The sequence below is a fragment of the Orycteropus afer genome, unplaced genomic scaffold, assembly GCF_000298275.1.
Source record: "Orycteropus afer afer isolate SDZICR_OR568_19922 unplaced genomic scaffold, OryAfe1.0 scaffold00419, whole genome shotgun sequence".
Taxonomy (NCBI): Eukaryota; Metazoa; Chordata; class Mammalia; order Tubulidentata; family Orycteropodidae; genus Orycteropus; species Orycteropus afer.
This window is the reverse complement of record NW_006922006.1, coordinates 884,608-898,522: the sequence shown is the minus strand read 5'-3', so window position 1 is coordinate 898,522 and position 13,915 is coordinate 884,608. Positions and strand designations below refer to the sequence as shown.

The following is a 13,915-nucleotide window of genomic DNA, read 5'->3' as shown; positions in this document are numbered from 1 at the left end:
CTCCACAGAAGAAAGATGAGGCAGTCTGTGTCTGAACGATTTACAACCTTGAGAACTCCATAGAGATCCTTATGAGCAGGAATCAACTCAATTGAAGTGAGTTTGGTTTTAATAGCCAAATAAGTGTCAGTTAACTCTTTCTTTTGAAACTTTACCTTCAATTAGAGGCCATTGGAGAGTGAACAAGATGAATTCATCATCTAGTCAATCAGGGCATCATGTAACCCCCTGCCTCTTTTTATTACTCATCTTCTACATTAAGCACCATGATGTTTTATAAGTATCATTGATGGAAATTTCAACCTTTATATTCTAACCTTACCTCACAGTTTAAGAAAAATGTTTAGGACATTTGATTCAGGGCTCTAATAACTCCTAGTAGAAATAGTTTCCTCAGTGCTTATATATGAATTACACTACTCACTAAATTGTACATGAAACAAAAAGTTTACCGCACTCACTTCTAAAAGGAGAGAGGCAATTCTGAATTGTGAGTTTGAAATCAGAAACTTAGCCATGGAATAACGCAAAGAAGATCTCTCTCAGGTACTGGTCAAAGGTTCCCAGTTCTCCACGGCAGACAAAGATGGGGAAAAGGTCACTAACATGCAGCCAGTAATCCATGTGTCCGGCATGTGTCAAGTGTTTTCTCACCCTTGAAAAAGTCACTTACCTCCTTTTATTTGAAAGATGAACAAACAAAGAAACCAAAGTCATCGATTCCGACTCATAGTGACCCCCTTTGGGTTTCCCAGGTGGTAAATCTTTAGGGAAACAGATTGTCAGTTTTCCTTCCGCGGAGTGGCTGGTGGGTTTGAACTGCCAACCTTCTGGTTAGCGGTCAAATGCCTTAGGCAATATGCCACCAGAGCTCCATAGTTGAAAGAAAAACATAATAAAAGGATATCTTTCACACAATTCACAGAATTGTGGCTATGAAAAGCAATTGGCAAAGTCTTTAAAACAATTCATGTGCTGATTATCACTGGTGATTGGAATGCAAAAATTGGGAACAAAGAAGAATCACCAGTAATTGGAAATTTTGGCCTTGGTGATAGAAATAACACTGGAGATTGCATGATAGAATTTTGCAAGGCTAATGACTTATTCATTGCAAATATGTTTTATTCAACAACACAAATGGTGGCTCTACATGTGGATTTTACCAGATGGAGTACACAGGATTCAGGCTGACTACACTTGTGGCAAGAGGTGATGGAAAATCTTAATATCTTTAGCCAAAACTAGGCCAGGAGCTGATTGTGGAACAGACCAGCAACTGCTCATATGCAAGTTCAACTTGAAGTTGAAGACAATTAAAACAAGTCGATGAGAGCCAAAATATGACCTTGAACATATCCCTCCTGAATTTAGAGACCATCTAAAGAATAGATTTGATGCACTGAACACCAATGACCAAAAACCAGAAGAATTGTGGGATGACATCAAGTACATCATCCATGCAGAATGCAAGAGGTCACTAAAAAGACAAGAAATGAAGAAAAAAGAAACAAAATGGATGTCAGAAGAGATTCTGAAACTTGCCCTTGAGCAGAGTAGCTAAAGAAAATGGAAGAAATGACAAGATAAAAGAGCTGAACTGAAGATTTCAAAAAACAGCTTGAGAAGACAAAGCCAATTACTATAATGAAATGTGCAAAGACCTGGAGTTGGAAAACCAAAAAGGAAGAACACACTCATCATTTCTCAAGCTGAAAGAACTGAGGAAAAAATTTAAGCCTCGAGTTGCAATACTGAAGGATTCAAAATATTGAATGATGGAAGAAGCATCAAAAGAAGATGGTAGGAATACACAGTCACTGTACAAAAAAGAATTGGTCAAACTTCAACCAATTCAGGAGGTTGCATGCAATCAAGAACCAATGTTATTAAGGAAGAAGTCCAAACTGCACTGAAGGAACTGACAAAAACCAAGGCTCCAGACATTGACAGAATAGCCATTGAGATGTTTCAACAAATAGATGCAGTGCTGGAGGTTCTTACTCATTTATGCCGAGAAATTTGGAAGACATCTACCTGGCCAACTGACTGAAAGAGATCGATATTTGTGCCCATTACAAAGAAAAGTGATCCAACAGAATATGGAAATTATTGAATAATATCATTAATATCACAAGCAATAATATTTTGGTGAAGATAGTTGAAAAATGGTTGCAGCAGTATATTGACTAGGAACTTCCAGAAATTCAAGCTGGATTCAGAAGAGGATGTGGAAGAAAGGATATCATTGTTGATGAATCTTGGCTGAAAGCAAAGAATAGCAGAAAGATGTTTACCTGTGTTTTTTTAACCATGCAAAGACATTCAGTTGTGTGGCTCATAACAAATTGTGGATAAAATTGCAAAGAATGGGAATTCCAGAACACTTAACTCTGCTCATGAAGAACCTGTACATAGACCAGGCTGTCATTGGAAAAGAGTGACGTGATACTTAAAAAAAAAAAAAAGAAAGAAAGAAAAAAAAGAACTCACTGCCTTTGAGCTGTTTAATCTTTTTAGAAGGAGTGGCTGGTGGGTTTGAACACTTGACCTTCTCATAAGGAGCCAAATGTCTTATCCACTGCACCACCAGAGCTCCTTGGGATAGTTGTTGTTGTTGTTGTTATTTTGCCGTCAAGTTGGCCCCAACTCATAGCGACCCCTCCTTGGGTTTCCGAGGCAGTATCACTACGGAAGTAGGATTGCCCAACCTTCCTTCCGAGGAGTGGCTGGTGGGTTTGAACCGCTAGCCTTCTGGTTAGCAGTCAAGTGCCTTAGGCACTATGCTACCAGAGCTCCTCTTGGGATAGTATATGGTATAAAATCAGGAAGAGTGATGTGGTGGTTAAGTTTGTGCATCAACTTGGCTGGGCCTGGTTGAGTGGCTGGGCAGCTGGTGGTAGTTATTTCTCATGAGGATACTGGCAGTCAACTCCATGATGGGGCCTACCACAAGCAGCTGAATAGCTGCTTTGGGTATGTGGTCTGCTTTCCATATATAAGAAACAGCTTTGGAATGGTCTTTAGGTTATGGCACGCTTGAACCCTGCATGTAGCCACATCATTGTTCGGCAGCCTGCCATGCTCTGCCGACCTTGGGACTTTCAGTGGACTTGAATTAATGGTCTGCCATTTGGCTTGGTAACATCAGGACTGTGCCTTTTTACTTGTCAACCTTGGGCTTGTCAGTCTCAGCAGCCAGCAGCTGTCTGAGTGAAGAAAAGCTCCAGTGGGCCAGGAGCAGAAGGCAGAGCTGGACCCCAAGGTTGAGGGGCTTTCACCCAGCCCCTAGAGCCTGGCACTTTGAACTTGAACTTAAAGCCTCCAAACTGTAAGAGAATAAACTCTTGTTTGTTAAAGCCATCCCATTTGTGGTATATATTCTTGTCAGAGCAGCACTAGGTAACCAGAAAAAGTGAGCATTAGTGTTATCTCCTTTCACCATTCTTATTCAATCTGTGTGCTGAGCAAATAATCTGAGAAGCTTGACAGTATGAAGAAGAACGTGGCATCAGGATTGGAGGAAGACTCATTAGCAACCTGCGATATGCAGGTGACACAACTTTGTTCACTGAAAGTGAAGATGACTTGAAGCATTTACTGATGAAGGTCAAAGAATACAGTCTTCAGTGTAGATTACACCTCAACATAAAGTAAATGAAAATCCTCACAACTAGACCAACAAGCAACATCATGATAAATGGAGAAAAATTGAAGTTGTCAGGGATTTCATTTTACTTGGATCTACAACACCTATGGAAGCAGCAGACAAAAAATCAGGTGTTATGTTTCACTAAACAAATCTGCAGCAAAAGACCTCCTTAAAGTGTCAAGGAGCAAAAACATCTTTGAAGACTAACCCAAGCCATGGTATTTTTAATTGTCTCATATGAATGTGAAAGATGGACAAAAAATGAGGAAGACAGAGGAACAGAGGAAGAGTTGGTGCTTTTGAGTTGTGATGTTGACAAAGAATACTGAAAGTATCACGGATTACCAGAAGAACAAACACATCTGTCCTGGAAGAAGTGAAAGTAACCAGAATGCTCCTTAGAAGGGAGAATGGCCAGACTTCTCACCTACTTTTGTCATGCTTTTATTTATTTATTGTGTTTTATATTTTATTAGCATTTGTATTTCACAAACAAGTCTGATGGTCCAATGTGGTAATTTTTGATGATAAGGTATGAAATGGAGGAGGAGAATTCTAGGGGAACATTCCATGGAGAACACTTTTTCCTTGGTAAAAGTGAGGGTCAGCTAAAAAGGGGAAACTCCTCAACGAGATGGATTGACACAGTGGCTGCAAGGATAGGCTCAAGCTTAGCAAGGATTGTGAGGATGGCTGAGGGCTGGGTGGTGTTTCATTCTGTTGTACACGGGGTCGTTGTGAGTCAGAGCCAGTTTCCATAGCACCTAATAACCCCATCAATGACTAATGACATTGAGTATCTTGCATGTGATTGTTGGCCATTTTTATTTCTTCTTTGATGAAATGTCTATACAAGTCCTTTACTTATTTTTTGATTGGGTTTTTTTTTTTTTTTTTGTTGGTAAGTTGTAAGAGGTTTTTTTTTTCTTTTCTTTTTTTTAAAGTATATATATTATGAATATTAAGCCCTTATCAGTTATATGGTTGCCAAAATCTATAGGCTGTTTCTATTTGTTGATGAAGTTATTTGATGAATGAAGTTTTTAATTTCGATGAAGTCCTGTTTATTTACTTTGCCTTTTGTTGCCTGTGCTTTTGTCTCATATCAAAGAATCTGTTGTTAAATACTAGGTTGCAAAGTTCTGACGTCCTACTCCTATGTCTTCTGAGAGTTTCATGGTTTTAGTTCTTACACTTAGGTCCCTAATCCATTTTGAGTTGATTTAAATATATGGGGTGAGCTTTGGGTCCAGCTTCATTTTTCTGCATATAGAAACTCAGTTGTAGAAGCTCCATTTATTAAAGAAACTATTCTTTCCCCATTGAATAGGATTAGTACTCTTATAAAAAATCAGTGTATTTGTTTATTTCTGTATTCTAAATTCTATTCCACTGGTTAATATGTCCATCATTATACCAGTAACAGATTGATTAACGTATATTTGATCAGTGTAGCTTTGTAATTTGTTTGGGGATTGCGGAGTGTGAGTTTCACTTTGTTTTTTCTTTTTCTTTCTTGTGTTGGCTAATTAGGACCTGTAGCAGTTCCACATAAATTTGAAGGTTGCCTTTTCCATTTTTTGCAAAGAAGGCTATTGGAATGTTGATGGAGATTGCATTCATTCCTTTTTTTTTTTTTTTTTAATTGTGATTTGGGTGAAAATTTACGGAGCAAATTCACTTTCCATACCACAGTTCACATACATTCTGTCTCATGACATTGACCACAATGCACCACAACGCAACAGCTCCCCTCCCACTTTCTCCCAACAGTCACCTCTTCCCTGTGTCCATCCTTCCATGCACCCCTGCCCCTTAACCTGTCTCTCTGTGCATACACAGCCCTTCTTTCTCCCATAATGGTTCTCTCCAAGGAGTGTATCTACCTCAGGTAAATGTTCAATTCCTATGCCTGTCTTTTGTTTGGCTGGAAGCCACAGGTGTGGGTTCAATTCCAGACCTGAAGGGCAGCTAGGGGCCATAGCCTCAGTGGTTCCACCAGATTCTATCACACCAGCAAACCTGCCCCCCCCCTTTTTTTCCAAATGATTTTGAGTTTTGCTCCACATTGTTCTCCCTCTTTATCCAGGATCTCCTATATAGATGCCCCTCTGAGTCATTGACATTGGTAGCCAGGCACCATCTAGTTCTGGTCTCATAGTTGTATAGGCTGCAAATTGCATGGTGTACCAGTCGCTAGGACTAATTCTTTCCGTGAATCTTTGGTTTTCTTCATTCTTCTGTGCTCTGGACAAGGAAAGACCCATCATTGCTTCTAGATGGCTGCTTGCAAACTTTTAAGATTCCAGTCACTACTCACCAAAGTAGGAGGTGGAACAATGTTTTGTAGTATGCTATGCCAATTGAGCTTGATGTGACTATTGTCCCAAGCCCACAGGTTCAACTACTCGGTCACTCTGGACAGCTGGCTGTGACCAAGAAGTCACTACAACCTTGTCCCTTGTCAGCTCTACTATACACCTGGGAATTCAGATCAAACAAATACACTTATAGGATCATTGCCTGCCAATCCTATCCATGGTCTTGGGTACATTCCTCACTTCATAGACATATCTAATAATTCAGCCTTTCCACCCATCTATCACCCGTATACCCTTGTTTGCCTTCATTGACAACACAGTACTATATGTGCAAAAGGGTTCATCTTTGTTGTCTGTACCTCCCATGTACCTCTCTATGTCTTCCTCTTCCTCAGTGTCACCATGTTGATCGCTCACATTTGGTACATTGCCCTTCTCTTCACCCAAATCAGTACTTATCTCTACCTGTCTAAGAGTGTTCCCTCTCCTCCCCTCCCAACCCTGGTAACCAACAAAGAAAATTTTCTTCCATAGATAAATCTTTCCTTGACTTTTACAATAATGGACTAATACAATATTTGTCCTTATGTGATTGACTTATTTCACTCAGCATAATGTCCTCCAAGTTTATTCATGTTATGTGGTATTTTGCAGGTTCTAGGTTACTCTTTAGGGTTGCATAGTATTCCATTGTGTGCAGTACCAAAGTTTGGTGATCCATTCCTCAATTGATGGACACCTAGGTTGTTTCCACATTTTGGCTATTGTAAATAGTGCAGAGTGCATTGATTCTATTCATTGCTTTGGATAATATTGACATCTGAAGTATAAGATGCAATGTGAGATGAGAGAGATGGAAAAAATGAAGTAATTTCTTAGGGATCACTGAGCTTCTGTTAAGGGTGATGAAAAAATTAAAAATGGATACTGAAGATAGTTTCACAACATGATTAACATAATTAATATCATTAAATTGTAAAAAATATTAAAATATCAAATGTTTTTATATATATATTCTATACCACTAAAACAGTTAAAAAAAAAAAAAGAAATAGAAAATCTAAATCGATGCATAACAGTAAAAAGAGATTGAATTTAGTAGTTTAAAAATTTCCCATAAAGAAAAGAGCAGGGTCTGATAGAGCCTGGTGAAATCCCTGAGACTATGGTCCCTAACCACCCGTCAGGTCTGGAATTGAAGTCACTCTTGTGGCTTCCAACCAAACAATGGAGAGGCATATGGGGTGAATATTTACATCAAGTAGATACATTCCTTGGAGTGATCAATCATGGGAGAACAGAAGGGCAGGTTTTGCACAGGGAGATAGCACAGGGGCCAAGAGAGCATGGGAGGGAAGGACACAGGGAAGAGGTAACAATGGGGAGGAAGTGGGGAGAGAGCTGTGGCATTGTGGGGAATTGCAGTCAATGTCATGAGACACAATGTGTATGAACTGCTGTATGGAAAATGAATTTGCTCTTAAACTTTCACCCAAATCACAATAAACATCATAAATAAATAAATAAAAGAATAAGAAAAAGAAAAGACCAAAACCAGATTGCTTCATTGGTAAATTCTACCAAACATTTAAGGAAGAATTAATACCAATCATTGACAAATTAATTGTCCCAGAAATAGAAGAGAAGGGAACACTTGTCCACTTATTCTGAGGCCATTATTACTCTGATACAAAAGCCAGACAAAGACATCAGAAGAAAGAAAACTCTGGATAATATTCCATATGAATATATATACAAAAATCTTTAAAAAGTATGATGAAACAGAATTCAGTAATTTATGAAAAAGGATTATATAACATAACCAAAGGAGACTTAATCCAGTAAAGTTAGATTGGTTTATCATCTGAAAATCCAATTCAAGTAATATTCTATATAAGTAGCAGGAAGGACAGAAGCCACATGATTATCTCAATAGATACAGAAAACACATTTGGCAAAATTCAACATTCATTCGTGATAAAAAAACATTCAGGACACCAATAGAAGGGAATATCTTCAAAGTTATACAGGGCACCTTGAAAAACATAAATCTCATGTCACACTCCATGGTGAAAGGCTGAATGCTTTCTTACTAAGAGTATGAGTAAAATAAAGATATTCATCATCATCAATTCTAATCAATTTTTTATTGTAGTTTCTTAGCCAGGGATATGAGTCAAAAAAAAAAAAAAAAAAAAATGAGATAACAGACATCCATGTACAAAAGGTAGAAGTAAGTTATCTCAACTCATAGATGTATGGTCTAGTATGGAGAAAGCCTCAAGGAATCCACTAATAATATATTAGAACACATACATTGTTCAGCAAGATTTCAATACACTAGATCAATATTTTAAAAATTGATTTTCATACACTAGCAATGAATATGCACATTGAACATGTAAGTTGAAGTTGCAGACAATTTAAACAAGTCTATGAGAATGAAAATAAGACCTTGATAATATCCCTCCTGAATTTAGAGATCATTTAAAGAATAGATTTGATGCATTGAACATCAATGACCAAAAACCAGAGGAACTGTGGGATGACATCAAGAATATCATCTATGAAGAAAAGAAGAGGTCATTAAAAAAGGGAATGATGAAAAGACCAAAATGGATGTCAGAGGAGACTCTGAAACCTGACCTTGAGTAAAGAGTAGCTAAAGCAAATGGAAAAAAATGACAAAATAAAAAATCTGAACAGAAGATTTGAAAGTGCAGCTCGAGAAGACAAAGCCAATTACTATAATGAAATGTGCAAAGACCTGCAGTTAGGAAACCAAAAGGGAAGAACACACTCAGCATTTCTCAAGTTGAAAGAACTGAGGAAAAAGTTTAAGCCTCAAGTTGCAGTATTGAAAGACTTTATGGGCAAAATAATGAATGATGCAGGAAACATCAAAAGAAGATGGAAGGAATACACAGAGTCACTGTACGAGAAAGAATTGGTTGATGTTCATCTATATCAGGGGTGGCATATGATCAAGAACCAATGGTATTGAGAAGTTGAAACTGCCCTGAAGGAACTTGTGAAGACCAAGGCTCCAGGAATTGATGGAATACCCATTGAGATCCTTCAACAAACGGATGCCCCACTGAAGGCGTTCACTCGGTTATGCCAAGAGATTTGGAAGACAGCTACCAGACCAACTGACTGGAAGAGATTCATATTTGTACCCATTCCAAAGAAAGGTGATCTCACAGAATGTGGAAGTTATGGAACAATATCATTAATATCACATGCAAGTAACATCTTGCTGAAGATAATTCAGAAACGGTTGCAGCAGTATATTGACAGAGAACTTCCAAAATGTAAGCTGGATTCAGAAGAGGATATGGAACACGGGATATCATAGCTGGTGTCAGATGGATTTCGACTGAAAGCAAAGAATACCAGAAAGATGTTTACATATGTTTTGTTGACTATACAAAAGCACTTGATTGTGTGGATCATAACAAATTATAGATAACATTGAGAAGAATGGGAATTCCAGAACACCTGATTGTACCCATGAGGAACCTATACATAGATCAGGAGGCTGTAATTTGAACAGAACAAGGGGAAACTGCATGGTTCAAAATCAAAAAGGGAGCTTGTCAAGATCATATCCTTTCACCATATTTATTCATCTTGCATGCTGAGCAAATAATCCAAGAAGCTGGATTATATGAAGAAGAACGTGTCATCAGGATTGGAGGAAGACTCATTAACAACCTGTTAACAACATTAACAACACAACTTTGGTTGCTGAAAGTGAGGATGACTTGAAGCACTCACTGATGAAGATTTAAGACTACAATCTGCAGTATGGATTACATCTCAATATAAAGAAAACAAAAATCCTCACAACTGGTCCAATAAACAGCTTCACGATAAATGGAGAAAAGATTGAAGTTGTCAAGGACTTCATATTACTTGCTTCTACAATGAATACCAATGGAAACAGCAGTCAAGACATCAGACGATGTATTGCATTGGGCAAATCTGCTGCAAAAGACCTCTTTCAAGTGGTGGAGAACAAAGATGTCTCCTTGAAGACTAAGGTGCACCTATCCCAAGCCATGCTATTTTTAATCGTCTCTTATGCATGTGAGAGCTGGACAACGAAGAAGGAAGACCAAAGAAGAGTTGATGCTTTTGAGTTGTGCTGTTGGAGAAGAATGCTGAGAGTACCATGTTCTGCTGAAAGGACTAAGAAATCTGTCCTGGAAGATGTGCAGCTGGAATGCTCCTTGCAAGTGAGAATGGCCTGGCTCGTCTCACCTACTTTGGTCAGGTTGTCAGAAGGAACCATTCCCTGGAGAAGGATATCATGCTCAGTAAAGCGGGGGGTCAATAAAGAAGGGGAAGATTGTCAACGAGATGGATTGACACAGTAGCTGCAACAATGGGCTCAGATATAGCAAGGATCGTGGGGCTGGCACGGGACTGAGCAGTGTTTTGTTCTGCTGTGCATAGGGTCGCTGTGAGTCAGAGAGGACTCGATGGCAGGTAACAACAACAGCAGCAGCAATAAATAAGCCAAAAATGAAATAAACAATTCCATTTAAAATAGTATCAAATTGAATAAAATGCTTAGGCATACATTTACTAAAAGAAGTGTAAGAAATGAACTTAGAATGTACCAGGCCATAATCAGTGTACTGGAGATAAAGTTGTAAGTAAAGCTGGCAAAGCTTTTGCTCTTGTGGAGCGTACATTCTTCTTAGAGCAGATAGAGATGAACAAGTGAACATATAAGTAATAATAATAGTTCAATAATCAGAATTATGAAGAATCAAGTGCAAAAGGGACAACACCCATCAAGAAGTGAAGTGGCTATGATATAGAAACCTAAAAACAGAGACCTGAAGTGAGAGGAAATATTTCAAGCAGAGGAAACAGTGAGTAAGCCCTGAGGCTGGAGCATGCTTAAGAATTGTTTTGGAATATGCAGGAAATCAGTTTGAATGTGGTGAAATGAACAAGCAGGGAATGATAGAAGATGCTGTAGCCCAACCAGATCTGTAGTACCCTGAATTAGTGGCATTAGCTATTTCATATTATTTCCAAAATGAAAAATGGTTAACATTAATTATCATTAGTCTCAGTGGTGTTTAATTTTTTTGGATTTTTTACAAAATGTGAAGAGTTCATGGTCACGTACTGATAAACTGAAAAATAGCCTTATGCTTGATACCTTTTGTCTGTATTCTGACCTTTTTCCTTTTGAGAGTTATCTTATGACCATAAAAGTTTCTATGAAATGAATTAATAAACACAGAAATATTGGTTCCTTTTAGATGCTATAATTTTCTATCTCTAGGTAAAATATGGCACCAGAAAGCAAACACCTTCATTTAAAAATGTGTATCATTTTTTTTCCCTTCATTTTGGGCTCAGAATAGTTTTATGATCATAGACAGAAAAGATTAGAAATGAGTTTGTATTATGATATTCCAAATGATTATTTTAATTGCTTTTGTTAAAAACTAGCCATTCCACTAAACTCGTTTTACAAATTCCAAGTCTTATGTGTAAGTGTGTACAGAGTTCTTGCATACGCTTCTATTCATGGACTTGCATGGGCCTGGTTTGACATATATGCATGGGGTAGACAACATGTGAACAAGACCAATGGAATTTAAAAAGGTTTTTGAAACACAAAACCCAGTTATTCTTAAGTTCCCAGGGCCTCTTCTCATCGGCATATTACATTTCAGAAGTAATGTTTTCTTTTTTTCTAGACAACAGACTTTTAAAGAGATAAGAGTATCATCTTAAGAATTAGGAAGAATTAAATGCAGTGTGGGCTTGGAAACATGAGCCATTGCACAGAAAAGATCTGACAAAAATGAAACTTAATTCCAGCCGATCCCACAATATTATGAGGTTAAGCCAAAAGAAAATTTTGTCATCTCAACAACCTTTTTGAATGCACTCTTGACCTCCTTGTTCCTCAGGCTGTAGATCAGAGGGTTCAGCATGGGGATGACCATCGTGTAGAACACGGATGCCATTTTATCTGTGTCCATGGAATGACTGGAGCTGGGCTGCAGGTACATGAAGGTGGCGGTCCCATAGAAGATGCAGACTGCAGTGAAGTGAGAAGCACAAGTGGATACAGCCTTCTGGTATCCCTCAGCTGAGCGCATTTTTAGGATGGTGATAAATATGAATAAGTAGGAAATCAAAATAACTGGAATGGCAATCAAGACATTGAAGGTCACCGTTAAAATAAGAACCATCTCATTAAAATGTCTATCAGAGCTGGAGAGAACCATGACAGCTGGGATATCACAGAAAAAGTGATGGACCACATTGGACATACAGAAAGAGAGACTGAATGTGTTCCCAATGTGAATGGAGGCATTTAGGAAACCACAGGTATAGGAACCTATGGTAATATGAGCACACACACTTGTATTCATGGTGGTGGTGTAATGCAGGGGTTTACACACTGCTGTGTAGCGGTCATAGGCCATTGATGTCAACAGGAAATTTTCCACAGTACCAAATACTGTAAAAAAGAACATCTGAGCAGCACATGCATTGTAGGAAATGATACTCTCTCCTATAAGGAGCCCAGCTAGCACCGTGGGAGTGACAACTGAGGAATAGCCAAGGTCCGCCAGAGACAAGTTACTGAGGAAAAAATACATGGGTGTGTGGAGACGAGAGTCCACCAATATCAGCAGGATTACCCCCAGGTTCCCAAGCAAAGTGATGAGGTAAATGAGGGTGAATAAGATAAAGAGAGGGATTTGCAGCTCTGGGCCATTGCTTAGTCCAAGCAGGATGAACTGAGTCACTTGGGTTCTATTTCCCATTGATTTTATTTGGGAATCAATAGATGTCCTGTGTCAATGAGGAATAAAAGACCAAAGTGTTAAACAGAAAATAGATGGAAATGAAATAGAAATTTATAAATACCATGTGCATTTTTCATTAGACCAATAATTTGTGTTTTGAGATTCTCCATACATAAAGCATGGGATGGACAAAGGAATTTAGTGTATAAATTAGCCATGCAGTTACTAACTGTTGAAACTGAAGGATTTTCTTGAAATGTTTCCCCAGCTTTTAAATATTATACGTTTTTAAACTGAGCTGTAGGAAAGTAATAACTTGACCAACATGACATGTCATAATGGACATGGATTGCTCAGTCAGTTTTCCTGTATTGAAAACTTATACTTTTATATTGCTCAGGTACCAGATACGGCTGTAAACACTTCATATGCATATTCATTTATTCCTTACAACAATTTGAGATTGATTAGCGTGTTCTGATATTTAACTTACGAGGCACAAGAGCTTGAGTAATTCATTCAAGTTTACAGAAGTATTAACTGGCAAAGCCAAGCTTAGAATCCAGGCAAGGTACTCTCACGTCCAATGATCTTAATAGAATTTAAATAAAATTGAATTTAACTCAATTTAAAATTACTCATTATCTCCGTTGGTCTAACCTCAATGTTTGTATATATATAGTGAAGAGATTGAGAGATGTATGTATAGTAGACTTGGTGGTATAACTGAAGCCCTAAGGGTATGTACCAGCAGTAAAGCAATTTTGAAGGGACACATATGCATGGGGTATAGAGTTTGGGTTCTGGGAAAGGGTGCATATGTATTCATATATCAACCTCATTATTTATTACCTAGAAGTCATCGGTCAAATCTAACTCCCTTGCTCCTCATTTTCTCCATTTGAAAAATAAAGATGCTGAGGAGACCTACTTCAAGGTGTTATTTGAGAATTAAGTGAGATAATGAATAAAAAAAGTAAAATCAGGCATCTAGCACAGTCAATTAATTTTAGTGTTAAGTTTCATATTAGTTATAATATTAGGATTGAATGATGGCCTCCATGTTGGTTTCAGGGATTGTGGGTGGTGACATGCAGTGATTTCAAGTGTAGGTGAGTTTTTAACACAATATCCCTGTTCTACATACT

General features: G+C 38.1%; 1 protein-coding gene across 1 annotated transcript; it reads right to left on the bottom strand.

Annotated features, from left to right (window-relative positions):
• Positions 1-11,840: 11,840 nt before the first annotated feature.
• On the bottom strand, positions 11,841-12,791 carry LOC103208209 (olfactory receptor 5B3-like). The gene has a single exon (XM_007953886.2). The coding sequence runs from the start codon at positions 12,783-12,785 to the stop codon at positions 11,841-11,843; it is 945 nt and encodes a 314-aa protein (XP_007952077.1). The 5' UTR covers positions 12,786-12,791.
• Positions 12,792-13,915: the final 1,124 nt, after the last annotated feature.